Genomic DNA, 24,800 nt, shown 5'->3' with positions numbered 1-24,800 from the left:
GGCCTCTAGGCCGAAAACAAAGCCATAAAACAAATTGCGCATTTCAAATTGTTTGCCCAAAAACTTCAATGGCTAACAAATTGCGCATTTCAAACTGTTTACCTGAAAACTTCAATGGCTAACAAATTGCGCATTTCAAACTGTTTACACAAAAACTTCAATGGCTAACAAATCGTGTAGTATAGGCTTTTGAGCTGAAAAGTCAAAAAAACAAATTCGTGCATTCTCCCTTTATATCCCGAAAAGGAGAAAGGGGGCTAAATAACAAGTTCACAAAAAACTCTTTCATGCTAACAATAGAGGGCAAAAACAAAGATCGCGCAAGTTTGGGATAGGTCAAAGAGAGAACAACTTGCATTCCCCTGGAAAGGCCGAACTTCCTCCCCAAATCGGCAAAGAGAGAAGGTTTTAAGGAAATAAGAAAATTGCTCATTCCACATCAAATGGCTTGAAAAATGTAGAAGCAAACTTAAAACTTGGAGGATCATGTCAGAACATCGAGAATCGTGAAAGATCATTCAAGGAGGAAATCGCGTGGGAAGCTAAAAGGGAGGTAGATCCGAAATCGCTATTTTGACCCCCATTTCTCCGATTTTCTTCGAACGCATCCATCATGATCACAAGGTAAAATTGCGCAGACTAGGCTCATCGATTTGCAGCTCTCAAAATTAGTCTCAAGGCCAAAAATCTTAAGGAGCAAGAAAGTCGCGCGATTTGTCTTAGGAATCTGAATTTAGAAAGAGGGCATTTTGAAATTAGGATTCGCATGTGGTAGTGAAACGCCGAAAGATAAAGAAGTCTTGCAGTTCATATCCTGAATGCCAGATCAAAGGGAGGGTGAATTTTACTTGCCGAGGTTTTCTCTTCAATGCCAAGCTTGATGATTTGCAGTTGAAACTGCTTCGGTTCATTCTCAAGTAAGTTAAAATTTACCCTTCACATGGTTAAGGTTTTGAAAAATGATCATAGTACTTTTCCCCAGGGTTAACTTACGAAGTGCATTTTGGAAATCTTAAGTTTAATCCCATGAAACATCAATGATTTGTCAAATTCGGCCTCTAGCCAACAATTTGGGACTTAGGCAAATTTTGGGATTTTGATCTAATTTGAGTGCTCAAAGCAAGCAGGTATGAAAACTAAATGATTTTAGAAAGCATACAACATTTGTGATTTTCAATCATTGGCAACAAGTGGAATGATAAAATTTTAAACTTGCTCAAAATCAATAACAACCAATTGTCAAAATCGGCTCTACAGCCGAAAATGTAAACTTAGAGAAATTCTAGAAGTTTTGAGTTCAAACTGAAAACGTAAAATGTTGAGTTGCGCGATCCAATAAACACTGGCAACTTTCATCGTCAACATCATAAATAGCAGTATCTTGAAATTCGTTCAAACCAGCGGTTAACCAAACCAACTTGATCTTTAGCTTCAAATTGCATTTAGCTTCCAGGCGATCAGATTTAAAAATTGCTTAAATGTCGCATTTTAGCAATGTTTTCAAATTTTGATTATCTCGTTGATGGTCAATTTTGGTGCTAATGTCGTCTTCTGGCACTGTTAACCCCTAATTTTCGCATCAAGGCCTTCCTTGTAATCCATGTCCGGTTATGCAGGATAGATGCCTAAATCAGCAACAGAGTCCTCAAAGGCACTTGACGCAACTGGAACATCCTGGAATTCCAAAGCTGACATTCCCCGCAAGGTCGAAAAAATGAACTACCAGTACCAAGGAGTCAAGGAGTCAAAGGTCCAGAGTGTGTGGGAAAACATAGGAGACATAGACCTAGGACATATTGATATTCAGGATTTTAGGAACAGTGTTTTCTCTGAACACCTATGGCAAGCCCAGACGGATGATGGAGTGGCATTGCTTAGGTAGCTGGTTTCCCTCTGGCAGTGTAGAAATATGAATTAGTGGTTGAGGCTGCTAAACATTATCAGCCGGAAACCATATTAGTGGTATTGAAAGGGATGGTACTAGCTGACTTCACGCCTGCAGCTCTTGGGGAAGCATTTGATATCCCGTTTCCTGATGATCCCATTGCCACAACTATCGATGAGGCTCAAGTTGTTTATGACATGAATCCTGCTAAGTGCAAAATATTAATAAACGAGGAATGGTTCAGTGAGAGAAGACCACCAAACACTAGAATCAGTAAAAAGACCCCCAAAAGCGATTTTCACAATGAGTATGGTGATATGGTTACCTTACTTAGCCGGGTTATGGGACTTCCCCAATCCAATCTCTTCGAGGAATGGATGTTCTACTTCATTGAGCAAGTCTTCACTAGGAAGTCTAAGTTCGACTGGGCTCAGATCATCAGCGACAATATTCATACATAGCTAGTTGAGCTTGAAGAAAAAAAGTATTTTGCCATGACTTCCTACTTGCTCTACATGTTTGCTTGACACCAACCGTTGACGGGATTAATTAAGAAAGGTGAGATTGGGAACGGGCCAAATTAGGTGAAGGTATACGACTGCTACCCTCAGTTGCATTACTATGATATTGCCCAAAGAGAAGAATAACATCGCATCGCAATTGGTCAGTACGAGCGTGTTAATGATGCTTTTACAATGCGCCTGGTTAGATTAATACAAGGAGGATTGCATATAAGGCTGTCAAAACAGCCTACCACCTTGATCCGGAAATACGGTGCATGGTTCACCCAGTACCCAGGTTCACCTACATCAGAATAGCAGGCTTTGAGGGAACACCATACCGGCTTCCGTGCTATCCATCAAAGAGATTAATCCTTATGGAGGTAGCAAGGCAAGCACACCCAACAAGTAGCTTACTTAGAGACAAAAAACAATCAGGGTTCACCTTCCCCATGATTTATGGTAATCTTGATGCGCACTTCAAAAATTCGGTGCACGCTGAAGAGTCATTTGCTGAATTGGCGTCCTATTGCTTACAGGAGCATTTCCCCAGGAAATGCTTTGACCATGAGGGATTGGGAAAGAAGGCCTACATCAAGCATTACAGGGCCAAGGCATTGATAGAGGACTATTGGAGCAATTGTTCTGATGACTTTGAGGTTCGTCGGCGAGAATATTCTAGATTGAGTGTTCAGCAAATGCGACTTTATGAGTACTGCCAGGTCCTAGATCAAGTGATAGACTATGGAAATTGCTTACAAGTTCGGGAATTTGAAGTAGTCAAGGACCTCCCGCTAGCCATTGATTGGACTTAGGACCCAATCATAGATTTTGAAGCAGATAATTGGTTATCCCAACAAATTGAGAGGTTGACCCATGAAGAAACCCAATTCACATACAATTTGATGGGTAGTGTCGATTCCTAGTCTTTAGAGGATGAAGGAACCTCGAGCGCACCAAAAGAAGAGGTTGAGAAATCTGAAAAGAAGAGAAAAAAAGCAAGGGCCGATAGGGGGACTTGAACATCAAAAAGATCAAGAAGAGAAAAGATCCCAATTAGGAGGCCAGAGGCTACTTCCTCATCCAAGGACCCCAGTTCAGAGGATGATGTGGTTGAACTTGATTACATACCCACTCCACCTTCACAAAATGATCCTGTTGCATTTGAGGCAAATGATCCTCAAAAACAAAATGAGAAAGAGGCGGAGGTGAGGATCATTCGTTTGGATGGGGACCTAGAAATTAGGTCGAGGAGGGAGAGATTGCAGCTGATCAAGGGATCAGTAAACAAGAGCTCACACAAGAGAGAAGGCATGAGTTGCAGTAGGAAAGTGGCAACAAAGATGACACCACGGTTGAGGGAGAACATAAAGAAGATGGAACTTAAGAACTCACCAGGACTGAAGAGCAGCCATTACTAGAGGATACCCAATAGTTGCATAGTGAAGTGGGAGAGAACTCAGCCATGAGTAAAGGATTAGATATTGCACCCATTCCTCCTATGCCGGATCAGTTACGGATAAGCAGTGAATCAGTTGAGGCCTCCAAAGAATAGAGTGAGAATCTAGCAATTACATCTGGACAGACCATCGGTCAGGACTGGTTAATAGCTCGTGCACAGCAGAAAGCGGTTGTCAAACCACCAATTAACCTGGAGGATATCTTCTCTCAAATAGGAGAAATAAAATCCAAAGGTAGGAAAAGGCCGAAGACTTACTCCAGGATTACCCAAGACGAGCAAAGGAACCGCACGATTCATATTGCTACCCCACTTGCAGACAAAACAACAGATTAGATTGCATTGGCTGATTACAACGTCATGACCATCCCAATAGGGCGAGCCACCAAAGAGTAGGAGAGGAAAGAATTCAAAGATTCCATGCAGAATATGCTCAAACAGCTCAACGAAATGACCACTGAAAGAGATATGTACTAGGCTCGTGCTGAGCAAGCTGAGAGGTACATAGATCACCTGTTGAGACCGCTGCAACATGTCGCTGAATCCCATGTTCCCCCATTGGCACTAGCACAAAAGACTACAATTGAATTTGAAGGAGTGCGTGACACTGCCAAGGCCGCCAGGGAATAGATTCGGGACATTAAAAAAAAGGGAGAGCAGATCGTCAAAGATGTGCGGAAAATGGTCCACGACTGAGAGAACATTCGCGTCAAGATGTTTGAAGTAAAGAGGGAATGTTTTAAGGTCCATGAGGTGGTTGGTGTGGTTCTCCCCCTCATGAGGGCTCTTTTTTGGACTCACACTCAGATTCCCACGTTGCATACTATCCTGGATCCCTACGACATCAGCACTTTCAAAGAGTGGTACTGGACTGCCAGCATGAAAAATGATATGAAAGATACCATAAATAAAGAGTAGGACGAGTGCGAGGAAATTTTGTCAAACATGAAGGATCTTGGTGAAAGGATCCTCAGATCAATGGTCCCTGGCTGGAAGAGTAGTATGATAGATAATGAGGTACAACCAAGGTGGGAGGATAGACTGAGAATTGATAAAGTCACGTACTCCATAGAATACCTGGAATTTGCGAGTGAGCTGCGTACGGACATATTGGGTTTTAAAACTCATCGGTCGGTCTGGAGTGATGGGTTGAAACATGTGGATCGCGACCTGGAGGGTATGCAATACAAAATACCCCATCCTCCTATGCCCCCCAACATGGTACTATTCCAACAGTGCATGAGATTTCAGGATTACGTTTGGGTAGAACGTGTAGCAGATCGGGACATCTGGAGGGAGTACTTGCACGAAGAAGCTGAATTTTTGGAGAAAGAGTCTACAACGGGGAAGGAAAAAGTGCTTTCTTGAGAATATTTGTTTCTTTCAAATTCTAAATGCACTTTTTCAACTATAAAGTTTCTTTTCAATTACCAAAGTCATTGTAATTTTTGAGCTTCGTGCAAGTGCACTTTTTGGAGCAGCTTTATGTTTGGTAGTTGGTAGTTACTAGTTACTTTATGGTTGGTGTTGATATTTTGTTTTCCATTTATGGGTATGGGCAGTCTTGTTTTAAGGGATGAATCTGAGCCACTTGTTTAAGTTTAATCTTGGCCATTCATCCATTTTGAAACCCTATATAAAGGAGTTGGTTTCTCTTCTATTTTTAGTAAGAAATTGTAGATTGTCGCGAAAGCTATGCAGAAATATATTCAGACTTAATGGAAATTAAAGTTGTTACTGTTTCATGTCAGTGCATGGTCTATTTCTTTACTCTTTGAATATATTTTATGCATTTTGCTTTACAAAATAATGTGCAAGTTGATATCTAATAGAAATCTTCGTTCATACCATTAAGGATTGGCTGATTGCCAGTTCCTTTGCATGGTTAGTCTGAACTTATTAATATGCTTAGTTCGGTTTTTGAACATGAAATGTATGAATCCCTCAAATTCCAAATTCAGTGTTTATGTTTAAAAACTTGAAAATCTGTTTCCCCTTTGGAGATTGCATCAATTTTATGTAGTTGTGTGAATTGCTTGCGAAATAAAATTTTTATTATTGCAATATTTTTGTCTATTAGCTTGAAGGTGTTATTTTTTGGTAGACTAATTAGGCATTTTCTCCCTCTTTTCCCTTCCTTTTCCCCCTTCTTTTATCAGAGTTGAAGTCCGAACAGCATCATATTAAAGCAAAATTGGATGAAATCAAAATTGTAGGATCTTAGGGACCCTGTGCGAACAAAACCAATTCTGTCTAACCGTAAGTTCCCTTTGTGTTTCCAGTAAGACACATCGACTGTTGAGTTATCCTGCAATCAAGACCTGACAATCGAAACCTTGAGGTTGTCCCCATTGATCAGTTAAAAACAACACTAGGGATTTCCTTATCTCAAGAGAGGATAGGATACTCAACGAGTACATTCTATTCTGCATTGGCTGGATAGAGTTGCAGCAATGTGACTTTAGACACATCAACATTATGCTGGACATGAAATGACTGCTGGACACGTATTGCTTGCTAGACGTATAGTGGCTACTGGGCATGTGTTTTGAGAGTTGGGCGTACATATTAGGAGTTGGGCGTATTCCAGTGTGCTGGGCGTGTGTATTGAGAGCTGGCGAATATATTAGGAGCTGGGCGTATTCACAGTGTGCTGGGCATCACACAAATCACAGGGAAATGCATAGTTAGAGGGGACAACTTGGTGTGGGAACAATGAACGGAACTTACCTTCGTTGGGCTGAATGTTATGGACAACATAGACCCTTTGTTCACTACTGGAGGACGTATTTAAGCTGCCACTGTAGTTTGCACCAGCCACAGGGAAATTTCCAGGTTCTTCGATTGATCAATAATCTTTGTGAAATTGTTTTTAAAAAAAATCAAGCTGAATAGATTCATGTTATTACTTGCAAATTTTATGACTGCTGGGTGAAATGTAAATCTGAAAAAAAACAATGTAATTGTTCCATGAAATGTTCAGTAAGTTGTTTCAATTATAGTAGCAAAAACCGTTTAGGGAAAAAATCGGCAAACCAAAAGTATAAGATTTTTAGAAAAAATCGGCAAAAAATCGGGAAAAAAATTGGATTTAAACAAAAACATAAAAAATTTTAGAAAGAGAAAAAAACTATTTTTTAAAATAATATCAGGGCATTTCCATAGCATAGAGATATAAAGAGCAAATAAAATAGAGTTTAACTTGTGAATTGTAGAAAATATTTTTTTGTTGTTTATATTCATATTACTGATTACATAGGCAAATAATCAGTTAACTTTTTAAGAGGGCAGCCACCAAATACACCAAATAGTTGTCTAAGTTAGATAAAATATTAACTAAGTCTATGGAGTAACTGAGATCAAAAGTTAACAGACAAATAGTAAAAGTAAAAGTCATTTTGAAGTGATCCAAGAATTTCATTGCGATTGAGGCAAGGAGTTTTGTAGGGTTAATTCAATATTTTAGAGAGCTTACCAAATCATATTCCACAATTGCAATGCTTTTTATCATAGTAACAAAAATCATTTGGCGAAAAAATCGGCAAACCAAAAGTATAAGATTTTTTGAAAAAATGGGTAAGAAATTGGATTTTAAAAATTTGTAGAAAAATAGACAAACTACTATTTTTTTAAACTTAAGGGCATTTCCATAGCATAGAGATATAGAGAGTAAATAAAATAGAGTTTAACCAATGAATTGTAGAAAATAGATTTTGTTGTTTATATTCATGATGCTGATTACATATGCAAATATTATTTAACTTTTTAAAAGGGCAGTCACCAAATACACCAAATAGTTGTCTAAGTCCAAGATCAAAGATTAGCTAAGTCTATGAAGTAGCTAAGATCAAAATTTATCAGACTGAGATCCAACTATTGTCAGGAATTTAGTAAAAGTGGAAGCCATTTTGAAGTGATCCAAGACTTTCATTGTGATTGAGGCTAGGAGTTTTCTAGGGGTATTATCTAAGTCTATGAAGTAGCTGAGATAAAAATTTATCAGACAAAGATCCAACTATTGCTAGGAATTTAGTAAAAGTGGAAGCCATTTTGAAGTCATCCAAGACTTTCATTGTGATTGAGACAAAGGAGTTTAACCCATGAATTGTAGAAAATCGATTTTTGTTGTTTATATTCATATTGTTGATTACATAGGCAAATATTCACTTAACTTTTTAAAAGGGCAGTCACCAAATACACCAAATAGTTGTCTAGGTCTGAAATCAAAGATTAGCTAAGTCTATGAAGTAGCTGAGATCAAAATTTATCAGACAAAGATCCAACAATCGTTAGGAATTTAGTAAAAGTGGAAGCCCTTTTGAAGTGATCCAAGACTTTCATTGTGATTGTTTCTAGGGGTAGTTCAATATTTGAGAAAGCTTATCAAATCATATTCTATAGTTGCAATGCTTTACATTCCCTGATGGCAATTGGTAAGTCTTTTATATGGGGTAGAATTCAACAAAAGGCATTTGTTTAGCTGAAGTAAAAGATTAGCAAGCCACTGGTTTTGGCAATACCTAGCTTGCAGCTACTATTTTAGGTAGAGACAAATTTTAATGATTGTGTGCTGGAGGCTCTTATATTACAACTATGTGAGCTTGTTTGTTGTCATTCAGATTTATTTCATGGAGCACTTTAGATATATTGCTCACATGATGAATTGTATGTCTTTGTTTGAGCAAAAATTAAGTATATCAATTATAAATTATAAATCATATATCTATATCTACATATATGAAATATGTCTTTGAACATTTAGTGTTGTGGTAGAAAAACTTCATTGGTGAGGTAGCCACCAAGGTTCAAACCCCTACTGGGCCATTGAGCTTGTGGGCTTTCTACCTTTGTTGGGTCGTTGAGCTCGTGGGTTTGAACAAGTGTGAGAAATGATGAACCCCCCGAAAATGGACAAAATAACAAACTTTTTTAACGTTGATTCCACATTGACTCTGATTTTGTTTCTGACCAACCCTATTTCATGCAAAAAATCTTTGAAAATTGGGTCAACGCTTGGTCAACGATTTTTTTCATGAATTGGGATTTTTTCGGGGAATAAATTGGCTAGCTCCAGGATTCAGGATTAATCGGGTATAATCGCGATTTTTTGCAGACTATTGCTTCATTGGAACTTTCAATACTATAATGTTTCTTAATGATTGTCATAACATTGTCAATATTCAAGTCCACAAACATTGAAAACGCACCAGGTATCAACTTAACAACAGAAAAAAATCAGAACTAGGGAGTTTGATAGAATTACTCCGAGTTGTAGTAGACAAAAATTAGCCAGTATAGGGGGGTATCTTACATAATCCCTACTCCACTTGAAAATACTGAAGACTTGGAATTTGAAGTAGTCTTATTTGTACATAACAAAACAAGTTCGCTTTCAAGAAAAGGAAAGTACAAATTCAAGAATTTCTCTTTGAAAGGGAAAATAAAATGCTTTTAATGTAATGTAGGACATGTAATTTTGAATTGTAAGGAGGGAGCATAGGATCTACTAGACGACAAACTAGATCAATATGCTTCCTTGGTTGGAAAACTGATTGGGAAAACTATGCCAATGATGAAGAGTTATCATGTCCTAGTGATGAAGAATGTGTTTTCGATAAATTCAATCTTGGAGGTAGAGGCAATGGAGCAAGGAGTATGATCAACATCCTCTCATTAGTCACCAATGATGGGGTTGCTTGTCAGATTTGGTGGTTTTTTTTCCTATTGTGATGTGTGCTATTTTATTTTGTTTCTAATAGTCGGAAATTTCACATCATGGGGGGGATTAACAACAATATTCCATCTCTAGTGGGAGTGAAAATTCCTATGCTATTTGAGATTGAGTGGCACAATCAACAAAAGTGGCAATTTCTTTTCGTGAGTGTGTTATTTCCCAGTGAAAATTCCTATGCTATTTGAGATTGAGTGGCACAATCAACAACAGTGGCAATTTCTTTTCAATATTTCCTTCTGTAACCTCCTAGTGTAAAATAGTGTAACAAACAAAAGCACTAGTTTAATGCAGTTCATGGATCTTGAAAAGGTGAGTGGTAATCTAGAAAACCATACTAGGTGAACAAATGATTGTGTCCTTGTTCGTATCCAGGTTTATGGTAAACCTATTTGAAAACCATGAAAGGTTGATGTAAGGTGCCTTTTGTTTTAATCAAGATCATGAGCCACAAGAGTTTTGCTTATTGCAGTGGAAAGTGTGAGTTTTTACCATATTCACATTAAAGGGGGGAATGTTAGGAAATATATATTGTTAGTGTGAATTTTGTTGTAATTGTTACGAGTTGTTTTAAACATCATGGCAATTCTAGAGTTAGGTAGAACCATAGTTGAAAAACTCGGACTCGACAATGACTCGGCAAGCACAAAATATTTAAAAAACTCGGGACTCACAAAAACAAGGGGAAAAGTTTGGCAATAACTCGCAACTTTATCAAAGATCTGAAAGTATATTATTTTAAATATTCTTCAAAAACGCACATTTATATAAATTTAATGTCATTATTTCTTAATTATATTGGAATAAACATGTATTAATAGAAAACTATTTAAGTCGTAATAGTATTAATTTAACATCATAGTATTAAAAATTCATGTCTCATAGTATTAATTTTACATTTAAATACGTTGGGTTTTTATGTTTGCGAGTCTTTCCACGAGTACTTGCTCGCGAGTCCTATAAGTACTCACAAAGTTTTTCAACTATGGGTAGAACTATATGGAGAAATTTGAGAGTCACCTTCCTATATAAATGATTTGCATTGAGTGGTTTGGACGAAGAATATAAAACAATATATTATTTGTGTGTAACTCTCTTGTTAATGTGTTTTTTAGGACACTTCAAATCTAGAATAAAATACCAACTATTCTATCCTCGCTTAAATAAAGAAACCTCACGTGCTAAATAATATGATTAGATGAGAGAACTCCTAAGGTTTACAATGCGAACAATTGACTTTGATTTCTAGATAGACTCAGTATTGTATGATGTGATTGTTGACATGCGTTTTGTGACCACACCAACATAGAATAAAGTTTTCCAACAGTCACTTTTTCCTCTCTTGATCAAAATCAGATGTATGCTAAGATTGCAGGAAGATCATACATTGACTCCAAGGTTCCAACTACGTACTAGTGGCTTTACTGTGGATATAGACTCGTTTGGCTTTGATGTTTGCTGGTAAGCCAAGGGGACTTATGTTTGGATCATTTTTCACTTCTTTGCTGTGGCTGGAACTTCATCATCGAATATAGCAATTCTGTGATGCTTCTACTTCGAATGAACTAAACTAGAATGGATTGAAATTAAAGGCAAAAGGGTTCAGGAAGACTAAGATAAATCTAAGAACTCAATAGATAGCAATGCTTTGGATGAGATCAACCACACTTGACTTCGCCACTAGAAGACAACTACATGAAGCGGGTGCAATCTTCAAAGGTTCTGCTTGAAGGATTTTAAACCATTGATGAACACCATCAGAGAACAATGTTCATCCCACGATTCTGATTAAACGCACACATAAAATAGCCGTAATGTCCCCTTATGTTATTCCTTAAGAAATTGGAGAACAACTGTCTTGCAAATCAATTGCAAGAGACTTCTTTCCAGTCAAAACTCCAGAAGCACATAAATTGATAATAAATGATGCCACTTAATAATGATTATCCAATTGATTGTAATGTCTTCCTTTGTGATTTTCCAAAAGTGAATCTGGGGACAACAATTCCCTTGTATAACCTGCAGCCAATCCTCTCAATTATCTATGTATCTTCACATGTTCTCCATATAGGTATTGCACCACTTCACATAAATTTTCCTGCAACACTTCATATTTTATTTATAAATCTGCCCTTATTCTTTTACATATATTTCTACTTTATATTGTTCTAAATCTACTGTACTTCGAATGATGATTTTTTTTTCCCCCCGTACCCCCTCTTTCACCATCTCCATTTATACCTTTTAAAAGAGATGATTCTCTTACAGACTTTTTCATGAATGAACGTATCTCTCAATATAATCACAACTCTTCAATGATTTAATCGCCGACTTAGAGGTAAGTCTTTTTAAACAATAGTTTAGTATAATTTGGACCTTATCTTTTATAGAAATCTCAGTATGTACTAAGAACTTCACTTTGTTTTATATTTATTGTTTTAAAGTTAATACAATCTCCTTAAGCGCTTGCTCATTGTTTTAACTAATCGCCGCCTTTGTGTTTATTAATAAACATTTTAGCCATATTTCTCTGTCTTAATGAATCGCTGCTGCTGCTGATTGTTAACATTCAGGTATTATCGATTTGTTAATGATCTTGATTGCCATTAGTGAAGTTGCACCCTCTCTTGGCAGATTGTCTGTAATTACTCTTGTTCCCTGAGTAAATCAGTTCTTTCATCTTCAATCTATGAATCATTGTTGTCTCAAAAACTATTTGTAATTGCTTTATTAGTCATCGCTATCATATAGAACTTTCCTCTCTGTTTATCCACGGCTGCTCTATTGCTAATAGCTATTTTTATTAAACATTGTCAATGCTAGTTGCTGCTTCCATGCTTTCATTTCTGTGCACTACCACTTAGATAATCGACCTTGCTATTATGAAGTCGGCTTTCTTAACTTATAAAATCAGGTATATTTCTTTAATGTACTTCAAGTAGTTTTTAGAATATTATAATAATGATGTCACTTATAATATATAAATTCTGTTTACAATATAATATAAATTACTTCAAGTAGTTTTTAGAATGATATAATTTATAATATATGAATTATGTTTACAATATATAAATTATGTTTACAATATAATAATAATTTACTTTTATTTGAATATTTCAAAAATATTATTAGTAATAAATATTAATTAAATAATAATATTTAATAAATAAATAAATTTCAATTAATCATTCGCTGGTAATTATTATATTAATTAATAATAATAATTGCATCATTTAGGATATATATAACGATCAAGGAGGGGACACGACAATAGCTCAGTCTAACCTTGCACTGTTGATAAAAATCATCTATCAACAAAAGGTATGAGCAAGCGATCTTTACCTTAAAACATTGCAATCAACCTTGTTCACCTAAATGCTTCAAGATAAATTTCTACTCTAAGTGAGGAAGGTGAAACCATGCAAGTTTAAAAAAATAACTTAAAGTGAACACCATCAAAGAACAATGTATCACTATTACTATCTCAATAACTTATTGCAACAATTTCATACAATCTTCGTCGCTTTACAAATGAAGGAGTCACCCCCTTATATAGGCCTCCAACTTTGATTACATGCAAACCCTAATTAGGGTTTGACCCAAAAGATTCCACACATGATGCAACAAGGTGGAAATAAACAATGATGACCCATTACGCCCATTATCAATTAATTACGTTCTTGCCAAAAAAGGCTTCTATTGTGCATTAAATGCACCACTTCTTTCAAATTCGCCCAGTGTGTAATAAATGCCCCATCAAGCTAGAAATCGCCCATTATGCTTTGAATGCTCCACCATCTCCAAAATCAGCTACATGCAATAATAGCTCCATTATGCAAAGTTCGCCCAACATGCAAAAGATGCTTCATTATTTCATTAAGTATGATGGTTGCCATGCATTGAATCAGCCGCCACTTGGTCAAATGCCTGCTAGTAGTAAATGTGCCATCATGCTGCCATGCATTCAATAGATTCTCGACATGCAAGTGGATCATGCCATCATAGGAACTTCTATAATTTTTTCGGGTTGTGCTTCATTAATACGAAATATTCTCTCTGCATGTCACCGACTCATCTTTTGCAAGAATCTTTCTATTCTGGGCTCACAAAAGACATTTTGGAAGATTTTCTTGCCTTGGAAGAATTTTAACAATCTTTTCCATTTCTGAAGGATTTTTGTACTTCTGGAATTCGAGGAGAGAGAAAATCTTTGTAGAGAGAAGGAAAAATTTCTATGCACACTTCATCTTGAAGGAAGATTTTTTTGACCACTTACCATTTTCCATGTTCAAGGAATTTTGTCAACCTGAGTCTTGGAGATAAAATCTTCTTCCTTAGCCAATTTTTCGTGTGCCTCAAAATTCTGTCAATTTGGGCGCATTTCTTTCGAGGAAGGAATTTTTTTTCGAGGATGAAATGTCTTCCTTGTCATAAAATCCACGCCCTCTCCCAAGTCCTTGGGCATAATCTTGATGAAGTGAAGGAATTTTGAAAATTTGGAAAAATCCTTAGTGCACTGATTTCCACGTCGTACTTCTATCCTTGGATACATTTCAACTGAAGAGGAATTTTGTCAAAGTTGAATTTTCTTTCTTGACCATGTTTTTTGGAATTTAGGAGAGAAAAACTTCTCTCTGTCAATTTTTCTCGTCTTGGAATTTCTTCATTCTGGGTGCAATTTTTTTTTTGAGGAAGGAACTTTTTTGAAATCTTGAATTTCTTGAATTATTTCCCCTTGCTTTGAATTCCATTTTCAATTTTATCCTTGGGAAGAAATTTTGTCTTGATGGAGGATTTTGAACTGTGCAAGAATTTGTCTTTGGGGGAAGGAAATCCTCCTTTTTCTCACTTTGACTCTCCTTTCTTGGATTGGGCGCCATTTGACAATGGAGGAATTATGACTTGGACGAAAAAATCCTCCACAACATGCTTTTAGCGCTCCTTCCACTGTAGAGGAAGAATTTCTTGTTTGGGAGGAAATTCCTCTGGACCCCCATTTTGGCACCCATACTTCTCCTTGAGTGCATTTTCCACCTCATGTAGGAATCCTTTGCCTTAGGAACTTTTCCTTCTCTACCCTCATCTGGCACCCTGATCCAGACTTGGGCGGGATTTTCATGGTGTGCAAGAATGTTACCTTGGAAGGAAAAATCCTCCCTTTCCTCTGTTCGGCGCCCACATTCATGCTTGGGCAGAAATTCATCATGTGGAGGAATTTTGGACTAGGAGAAAAATCCTCCACACCCCTTGTTTGGCACCCTCTAGCTTTGGTTGGGCACTAAAACTACCTTATGCAAGAATTTTCACCTTGAGGAAATTTTCCTCCACAACCTCAATCTGGCGCTATGTCCTTGGGCTTTGGAACCATGCTTTCCAGAAATTCACAGTTGGAGGAGAATTCCTCCATCACCTTGATTTGGCGCTATGCCCTTACTTGGGTGTTGGAACCATGCTTTCGAAGTATTCACAGTTGGAGGAGAATTCTTCCATCACCTTGATTTGGCGCTGTCTTTGACTTGGGCGCCATTTTCATGATGTGAAGGATTCTTTATTTGGTGCCCATTCTTCTTTTGGAACCCATTTTGGCCATGGAGAAGGAATTCATTGGAAATTTAGAGATTCTTTCCTAACTTAGACATTTTTGCTCATTTTCCAGATTTGGATGCCATTACTGGAATGAAGTGGATTTTCGTGCCTTAGAAGATTTTCCATGCTTTTTCCACTTTAGGAAATAATTTCATACTTAGCCATTTCTCTGATCAACTTCGTGCTTTTCCAGCTTTTTGGATTTAGACATGGATTTTCAGGAGTGCTATGCCTTCAGTCACTTGCCAACTGCTTGAGATGGACCTGCCAAAAATAGACTTACTAAAAATAGTAAGTACTTCAAAACACTATATTAGGGCAAACCGAGATAGGGTGACACTTACTAAAATAGAAACTGCTAAAAATAGTAAGTTTGATTTTTGGCAAAATTAGGCCAATCCGGGATGTAGTGAAACTTGCTAAAAATAGTAAGTGCTCAAAATTCACTAGTAGCTTCCTTGAAGGGCTCTGACTTTATTGCAACATTCAAATTTTCCAAATCCCTAAGGAAATGAATACAAATCTAAGTCTGAAGGGCAAAACCTTGAAATAGACAAAACAAGTTCCAAACTTAGCCAAATTCACTCAAATGAATTGTAGACTTGATCAAATCTCATCAAAACACTTGCAGACCAAGAAGACTGAAGGGATTGCTGCGAAAAGATCCAAGGGACCAAAACCAAAAGACCAAGAGGACCTAAAAAGTAGGGGGTCCCCATTTCCAATGGGGTGATGTGTGAAAACGTTACAACAGTGATATTGCTGGTGACCACAAGGGGACTTACATTTATGAACACTGCTAGAATGTGGGATCTTACTAACTCAGAAAATAATGATAAAACATATAAGGGTAAGAGATCTAATCTAGAGTCATAAGAATGTAAGAGATGATTGTTGACTTGATGATGCCAAACCAAGCTTAGCTTTGCTTTGCCATGAGGAAACAACTACACAAAGATGGGGCAATCTCCCTAAGGATAAGCGAATGATTTTCATATCACCTATTCACACCAACATTATGAACAATGAGCATATAGCAATTGAAGTTGAGCTTTGAATCAAGTTTAGTCTAACCACACATTGCAATTTGCAATCAACAAACTCCAAGTGGTATGAACTTTAGGTTTCACCTTTCATCAACGATAAGATCTTCCACTCATCTAACCTATCTAAACTATGAGAAGTAGAGACCATGCAACAAGTTGAAACAGCACACAAAATCCACCATCACTTCAATGAAAATTGTATGTTTATTACAACAAGCCTTGGCAACAATCTCCTTTCCTCCTACTCTAATTGCTATCATCTATTTATCAACTACCAACTATTAACTAATTAACCTTTACAAATGAGAGGATTGAGCCTTATATAGAGGTCTCAATACAATTCAAAGGCTCAAATTGATTTGGAATCAATGGCTGAGATTACATGATAAAACCCTAGTTAGGGTTAGTTATAACTAACTTCATTTGGCCAATGAGAAAGTTACATTGCACTAGACACGTGCTTCTTAGAATCGTGGCAAATGAGTGATGAGGTTAGGTATGTTGAACAAACTTTAATGCAGTGCCATGTGTCGCTCCACCTTTGGATGAATCAGGTACATTAAACCTAGACATGTTAACTTGTCACAACTTGATTGGCTTGACGATGATTGGATGCCACCTCATCACTCCTCATGTACATCATCACAAAGTGTTTGTGATTGAGCAATATTTCTTGGTACTCAACATTATCCAGTTTGCTCAATATGATATGATGGGGTATATTCCCAAATTGCATCATCAAGATCAAGCATCTAACTTTTCTTAACTCTTCTGAAACTATTTACTTGATCATCCTTGCATTTCCATTCACCAACTTGGGAAGTTTGACCTTGTGATGTATTTCACTTGCATGCTAGTGAATTTGGCTCCTAATGGTACACTCTATCCTTTATTTTGAAATCTCTCACCTTCACGATGCCTAAGCTTGATCCTCCTAGGTGATGAATCTCTACCTTGATCCTTGCTTTTGATTTGAATTTGCTTGCCTTGTTGTGTGGTATCTGTATTTTAAAACGCTCCTCAATCAAGAATCACCCCCTTGTACTAACCCCTATTTTTGGATTTCCGAAGGAAATTCAAGATTGTCAAATTATCCTCCAACCTCATAACTATGCCTTGAATCTCTTGATGCTTGTAAGGTGATCCATATTGAAGACCTTGATCTTGTAAAGTAGTCCCTATGTAGTAGTTGCATCCTTGAAGTTGCAAGTCCATCTTGAGTATTTTTGTTCTCTTGCTTTGTGAAGTTTTGATGTTCATCCTATGCAAGCCTCCTTGGAGGTTGATCTTAACAACATATCCCTGACTAGGGCGGAATTGCAAGAGTAATGTGGATTAGCATTCTCCCTTGATTGGAATTACATGACATAGTTGAATTAGCGCCCTTCTTTGTCATCATAGTGAAATCCCTTTCATGAAGGTGATTTGCTTGCTCGGGTGGAATTTCATGATCTTCATGCAACAGCACCATGTTTGAGTACAATTTCCCTAGGCAGGATTGCAAGGGTTGTATGCAATAGTGCCCATACGTAGGTGATTTTCTTGAAAATGTCTTCGAAGATCGTTGACTTCAAGTGACTGAGTCCTTTATTGCATTGTTGGAAGGAAAATGTATAAACTTGAATGTGATTGATCTCCTTGGATCTATTTGAACTTTCCTTGATTTTACCTAGATACTATCATCTTTCATGTCTTGATATCTCATATGGTGTAATTGACTCATCATGTTTCCCCTTTGCCCTTTGCATCAAACTCCAACTCTGTGGTGAATCTCTCTCAATCAGGTTTGTAAGTGAATATTAATGGTCTGATCCACATTTCTCAGGTCCCAATCTGCCATCTTCCTCTCCTTATGCCAAACCTGCAAAACAAACACATAGCATTAATTTTCTCACAAACCCTATTACTCAAAAACCCTGGCAGAATGCTGATGTGATTCACCCTCAACATCCTCAGGTCTGTAATTCATCTCTGCTCCTTGATTCTGCTGGTGAAATTTGCGGAATATTTTGGGTGTAATGATGTTTGAAGTGACAATTTAACCCTTCTTTATAACCTTGAATTCACATTTCCATACCAGACCGACCTAAATCCCTAGAGCATCAGTTTCATCCTCCTAAAACTTTTGTAATTCTTCCTGAATTTGGCCGACTTGAGGCTTATTATCTAAGCGGGTTTTAAGTGTTTAAGTGCACAAAGGCTAAGCAGAAATCACAAGTATTCATACATGAGATACAAGTCGGCTAAGGGCATCATCATGATTGCACAAACTGAGGTTGGCTGGCAGAAGAAAACTACCTTGAACCCTATATAAATAAGTGTTGACTACTCCCTTCAAAACACAATTTCAAAACCAATCATTGATTAGGTCTGCTCACTAAGACTGCGAATTAAGTCTGTTTCACCTAGTTGCAGGTCTGATTTTGATATTTGATCTGTTTTCTATCCCTTGGTCTGATTTTTGGCTCGCTCAGGTCTGAGTTGAAGTATCTGTGCTCTGATTTCATTCCTCAAGTGGGCGCATTTGGACCCCTTGATTGCATAGCGGATTGGAGGTTGCAGTCTGCACAAGTCTAAGGAGGGCGCATTCTAGAAGAACCTATACATGGTGGGCTTGAGTGGCTCTCTTGCACAAGTTAATGTTGGGCAGCTTGGAGATCTTCAATGTATAAGACCCTAGAGCGGATTTGGAGCATACACTTGCATAAGCTTGAATGACCCCTTTGTGAGCAGGTTTAGAAACCTATGTGCTTTGGCGGATTTAGGTGCTCGTACACACTTTCCTCTTGAGCAAATGGGAAAGGATCACTTGCACTACTCATTTCATTGGAGTGGGTTTTAGTATCTTGCTTGCACTAGATGGTAAGGTGCGCATTTGGAGGATAGTCATGCATAATGCAAGCCTTGACCAGGTTCTTGGGGTTAGGATGCATAAATTGCCCTGGAGTGCTCTTGGTAGGGATGATTGCACAACTTCTTGCCTTAAATTTTTTTACGTTTCTCCTATTCTCCTTGGGCGCAAATGGAGGGTCAGCTTGCATTGATGGGTTTGACAAGCATGTTTCATGGCGGGATTTGAGGATTGATTTGCAAAACCTAGCTTTGAGTGCATTTGAAAGGTCTATTTGCACACAGTTGGTTGCATTTGAAACTCACCCTTGCACAATTTCATACACAAAATGAGGGGGTTGGTTTTACCATAGACAATTTTCTTCAAATTTTCCTCTTGAGCGGGTTTTTAAGGGTGGTGTGCACAGTAAGATTGGCACATATGACATGGTAGGATGCATAAGTTTGTACTTGAGTGACTCACTTGAAGGGTATTAGTGCACAAACCTGACTTGATCTACCCTTACCCACATCAACACTAGGCACATTTGAGATTTAATATTGCATAAGCATAGAGTGCACAAGAAGGGTCACCATGTATAGACTTTGCCTTAAAGTGCATTTTGGAACTTAACATGCAATGGCAGGATTCAAGGGGTGTATTGCATAACTTAATGCATGAGCTCAATGATGCACAAGCCCCAAATTTGTCCTTAGAGCGCATTTTGGACCTTGGCCTACACAATTTTATACATGAATCAAGGGTGTTTAACTTTTACTTAGCCAAATTTCTTTGGTTTCGCCTCTAGGTCCAACGTAGTGTAGGTTTGAAATCCAAGATCCTTGTGCTGTGCTTGCAATTCTTGACAGAACTACAAACAAGTTTGTCACTACTAATTATCAACAACCAACAACATCCTGCACCATGACAACATTAGCAACCTTGCAACATAACCTCAACTTTGACATTCACACAACCAACCTCTTCTCAAGAGCAAAGGTTGACAACTAGGAGACTATTGCCAAGCTAAAAGGACCTAACAAAACACCTAAGCGAAGCAAAAAGTGGGGGTCCCCATTTGTAATGGGGTGATGTGTGAAAACGTCAATCCTGAAAATCCAAAAAAAGATGCAATTGCTCGTAAGTAGACCATTTAATTTATGAAATCAAAGCCCTCCTTTTTATCTAATAGCTTGAACATTTGTGGTTATCTATTTCTCCTATATTTCTCCTAAGAATGATAACTCTTGGAATGTGGAGATTCGGAGGACAAAAATCCCTCTTGGTTTCCAAGCAAGAGTAAGGATGAAAGCCCTTTGTTCTTTGAGACAGTTTCACCCAAGAATCACTATTATGTAGAGGAGATTGCAGCTTATTTCTAGTTTCTAGTTTGTTGTTTTTCAATAAGATGTTGGTGCAAATATCTATAATTTCCATTGCTTTTCTCTATGCAACATTCATCGTTGTTATTGTACTATCTTGTATCTATAGCTACACTGTCATTGCTAGAGTGCCCTGCCATTGTGATAACAGATTAGATACATTGTTGTTTGCATCAGTAAGTTTAGACTCCATTAAGCCCTTGGATAGAGCTCTACCTACCAAGATCAGGTTGTACCTGCTACAAACAACTGTACCATCTACTTCATGCATTATAGAAGTGTATTGTGAGTTCCAAATGGTTTGTACATTTGTCTTATCTGTTTATGGTGACATCATATATCCCATGTTTCAGTAATTACATATGTTTGTTAGGGTTTTAGTAATGATATTTTTCATTGCGGCCTTGCTGTGTCATAGTCATATTTTTTTAACAGCAATGAATTAAGTTTTGATGTCTGGGATTAATCATTAATCTTCTTGCATCTATATTCGGAATAATAATAGTTTATATTCAGTTGGCTGTATTTCAATCAATGGTGGATTTATGTGTGAGAGGTATAACTGTTTATATCAGAAGTTCATAATAAACAGTATTTAGCTTGTTGTGGTAACATTATATTAACTGGTAGTATCAGGAGAGTTCATAGAGATTGATCACTTTTACTTGTTTTCTATATACTCTCATCTCACCGTGATGGGATTTTGGTGATTGGGAAGTGACAAGTTCTTGACTCAAGCATAGGTAGGAACTTCGAAAAATTGCAGGGTTCTTTAAAATACTAAAAAGGGACATTACATTACTTCTTTCTAAAAGATTTTGTAATGCGAGAGTATGGTCTTCCCTTGGTATCCTTTTGGTGATTTGATTTCTTCTTGACCCTATTCCGAACCTTGACATTTTGGCATCCCATTAATGCATTCTTTCATTGTGGGATTTTGGGATGTATGCTTAATTGCCAAGGGCATCGAATTAAGTGACTTATAAAGAGCACCGAGTATCAATGTGCTTCTTGTTTTTTATCTTATTGTGGCACAGTCAAGTTTTAATCAACACATATTAGTTACAAATGGAATTTGAACTTCATTTTGCAACTAGCCATGATCATAGGGTGGTGATTTGTGACTCTTCTTTCACATGGTGATCACCTCTTCTAACATCCAAGTGATGGCATTCTTGGGTCTTAATAGTTGATGGTAACATCTCTATTAATTGTTGGAGTTGAAATTGTGTTGCACGGCCTTCTATGGGCATTATCCATGATGTAGTTGCTTCTTGAGACCATATCTTACTTATAGAGACCCTTCCTCCTCCTAGTATAGGTTACTTTGAAGCATTACACTCCTATATCATGTGATGATTGTGGGTTAGGGTGGCTTTCTCATTCATGATGCTGTTTGTATGTATCACCCACTGCAGAAGTTTGAGGTGATCCTTCCTCCTAGTATAGGTTACTTTGAAGCATTACACTCTTATATCATGTGATGATTGTGGGTTAGGGTGGCTTTCTCATTCATGATGCTGTTTGTATGTATCAACCACTGCAGAAGTTTGAGGTGGTGAGAGATAGTCTACAATTATTATCTCTTTGGAATTTTTAAGTTTTCATTACACCAAGTACTGTTTGAGATTATATATGACTTTCTATGCCAATTAACTTCATAGGTATTTTTATATTCAATAACATAACAAATTATAGTATATGGTAATTATGTGATTGCATAGCTTGGACATACATATTAAATTAACAAAATTGATATTCTAATAATTTGTATGTAGGATCACTGGGGAATATGAGGATAATAGTGAAGAATGACTCGATGGCACTGTATAATTGAACATCCCCAACTCTAATTCGCTGCAGATCAATTCGCATTGTATATTCGTTCAATAGCCTAATACAGTTGTGAATTACTTTACAATTATTTCAAGGCGTGCATCACAAAGAGGTCCGACTCTTTTGTCAATTCAGCAACTTGTTCATTCGTTTCTGTTTGGAACACTAAAGTAAAATAATGCAGAAACGTTGGAGTCTTGTATTCTAACCCTTTTGGTGATTGAAGTTCGACTGTGCACAGAAAGCTGAAAATAACCCATTATTGCTAGAAAGTAGCAGCTTTCTCGGAGTCAGTTTCTTTCTCAAAAAGAAGAAATCTAATTTGATGTGTAAGAAACAAATGCTCGGAGCTACCGATCTTGCAGCAGTGCTAAAGATTGAATCTTCTTGTCATGCGCATCGATGTGAGTGTCAATGAAACTAAAGAAGCATCCCCTCCTGACGTCTTTCGTATCTTATACTTCATGGAGACTTCAGTCTTAAGTATAGAATGCCATATTTGCAAGGGTTGCAGCAGAAATTATCAATCTCAGGCGTGTCATAATTTTGAGATCTTGGCCCGTTCGTCCTTAGGCAAATTTCAGTAAACGCAGAAAACTTGTGCAATTTTGTACCTATTCGTATAATTAGATGTAACCTCTAATCTGATTATAGAAGCAAAGTAGATTTGTTATATTGTCTAATTTTTGTGCCTTACATTGGAAAATTTATGGGAAGATGGATTGCCACAAAATTTGCCCTTGGGAAATCTCCCTATTTTTATATTAAAATGCTGCCCCCGGATTACTCAAGAGGCACAAGGCATGAGATACATGTAAAATGTTTTTGAAATATGGGATATAGTTCAATTGTTTTAGACTTAATAGACAACTAGTGATTTAGAATAGCTAACATACAAAGATTCTGAGTATATGGAATATTTGATATTTTTATGTTTACCAAATTGAGTGTGACTAATATCTAACCTATGAACTAGCACTTTAGGATATTAGGATATAATATGTGTTCAAATATAATAAAAAAAATAATTTTTGGGTTATAAAGATTGAAAATTTAATAAATTTTAATGTGATCCTTATAGTTCATTAGGCTCAAGGGAATCTTTTGTGGAAGGTTATTTTGTCTTGTAGGTGATGCTGGCCTAGGGTGTGGGGAGTTCACTATCCAACTCCTACAATTCTTACATTGAATAATTACAATTTGGACAAATATTGTTTCTGTCAACACTATTTTAAGATGTGTAGTTATTTGAATTAACTACATTTCTTGTGTTTAATGGTTTGAATATTAACCACATTTGAATTATCTTATTTAATCCAATACCTTGATGAATGAATATACATGTATGAAATATGTCATTTTCTATGATGAGGCCAAACAAAGTCGAACGAAGGCATTCTATTTTAAGGGGTAAAATATTGGTATTTAATGATGATACCAAATTGAAATGTCAATAACTACTAGCAAGTCAACTAAGATAAGACGAGCGCAATAATTTTTAAGTCAAAGAGGACCATTAGATTTGTTAATATATTTAGTTTAGTCAATAAATCAAGGAGGATAAGCCCATAGTTAATAAATTGGGATTGTTATAAAATTATTCTAGAAATAGAGATGCACAACAAGATTTTATTATTTAAATGAAGATAAGGTGAAGAGCCAAAAGATCCAACACAATAACCATAAATAATCTTTGACATTATTTTTACAATAACATGAATTACATATATATATATGATTTCTTTTACAGCAATTTCTAGAATTAGTCTGCTAATAACTAAACTTATAAAATAGTTCTAATGTGATTATTTCATAATTATTTACATTAGTTTTTAACTTATGTTAAGCACTAATTCTTAACAACCACTTTGGGCAGTCATAGATGAACTTTTATTTTAGAGGTACATCAATGGTTGACTATGGTTAGTTTCACCTCTATTCTATGTTGCCACTAGGATACACCTGTTTCAAATTTAACCCCATTAATTAAATAACTTCAATGCTCTTTGGATGTTGATTTCTATTGATAATACATCCTTGCAATGTGATAAATAAATGTGTATACAAGATGTCCTTACTCTTCCCTAAAAAACAAAATATCTCTAAAACAACACCTTACAACTCTATTTACAAAACAAGTGTCCAACATATAGTGATATCTATTTACATAAATGACATTTTGACCTTATCATTCAAATAAAAAAGTTTTATAGACATAAAATGGGAAATTTTGAACCTTTGAATGAGAAAACATTTAATAGTTTAAAGTTATTTTCAATTATAAGTATGGAGTTGTTGCAACTTATGAAATTGAAACATAACATTCTGAATAGTTGTAACAATTGATGAATATCTTCTTGTGGGCATTCACTTTGATGTGGCAGTAGTGATATTCTGCTAGATCAATATCATGATGCATGCACTTTGAATTCCTTTGAAAGAAGGAAAGAAAATGTCACTCAAAACGGATTTGGTTTTTTGCAATGAATTTGTATACATTTTCAGAATTTACGCCTAATTGCACCAATGAGGGATATCCAAATGC

At 36.7% G+C, this 24,800-nt stretch overlaps 1 protein-coding gene across 7 annotated transcripts in view; it reads left to right on the top strand.

Moving 5' to 3' along the window:
- Nucleotides 1-23,459, top strand: part of LOC131030343 (twinkle homolog protein, chloroplastic/mitochondrial) — a 275,817-nt gene extending 252,358 nt beyond the window's left edge. For 4 of the 7 annotated variants that reach the window (XM_057961108.2, XM_057961107.2, XM_057961103.2 and 1 more), the window contains one exon: nt 23,369-23,459. In XM_057961108.2, coding sequence (XP_057817091.2) covers nt 23,369-23,444 — 76 coding nt within the window. In that variant the 3' untranslated portion in view covers nt 23,445-23,459. Of the gene's footprint in view, nt 1-12,148; nt 12,218-22,197; nt 23,142-23,368 lie in introns of those variants that run through there. The other 3 variants (XR_009371605.1, XM_059216819.1, XM_059216820.1) reach the window with 3 other exon arrangements.
- The last annotated feature ends 1,341 nt before the right edge of the window (nt 23,460-24,800 follow it).

This window comes from Cryptomeria japonica, chromosome 1, assembly GCF_030272615.1.
Source record: "Cryptomeria japonica chromosome 1, Sugi_1.0, whole genome shotgun sequence".
Classification (NCBI taxonomy): Eukaryota; Viridiplantae; Streptophyta; class Pinopsida; order Cupressales; family Cupressaceae; genus Cryptomeria; species Cryptomeria japonica.
Note: the sequence above shows the minus strand (reverse complement) of the source record. Positions and strands in the feature narration are given on the sequence as shown.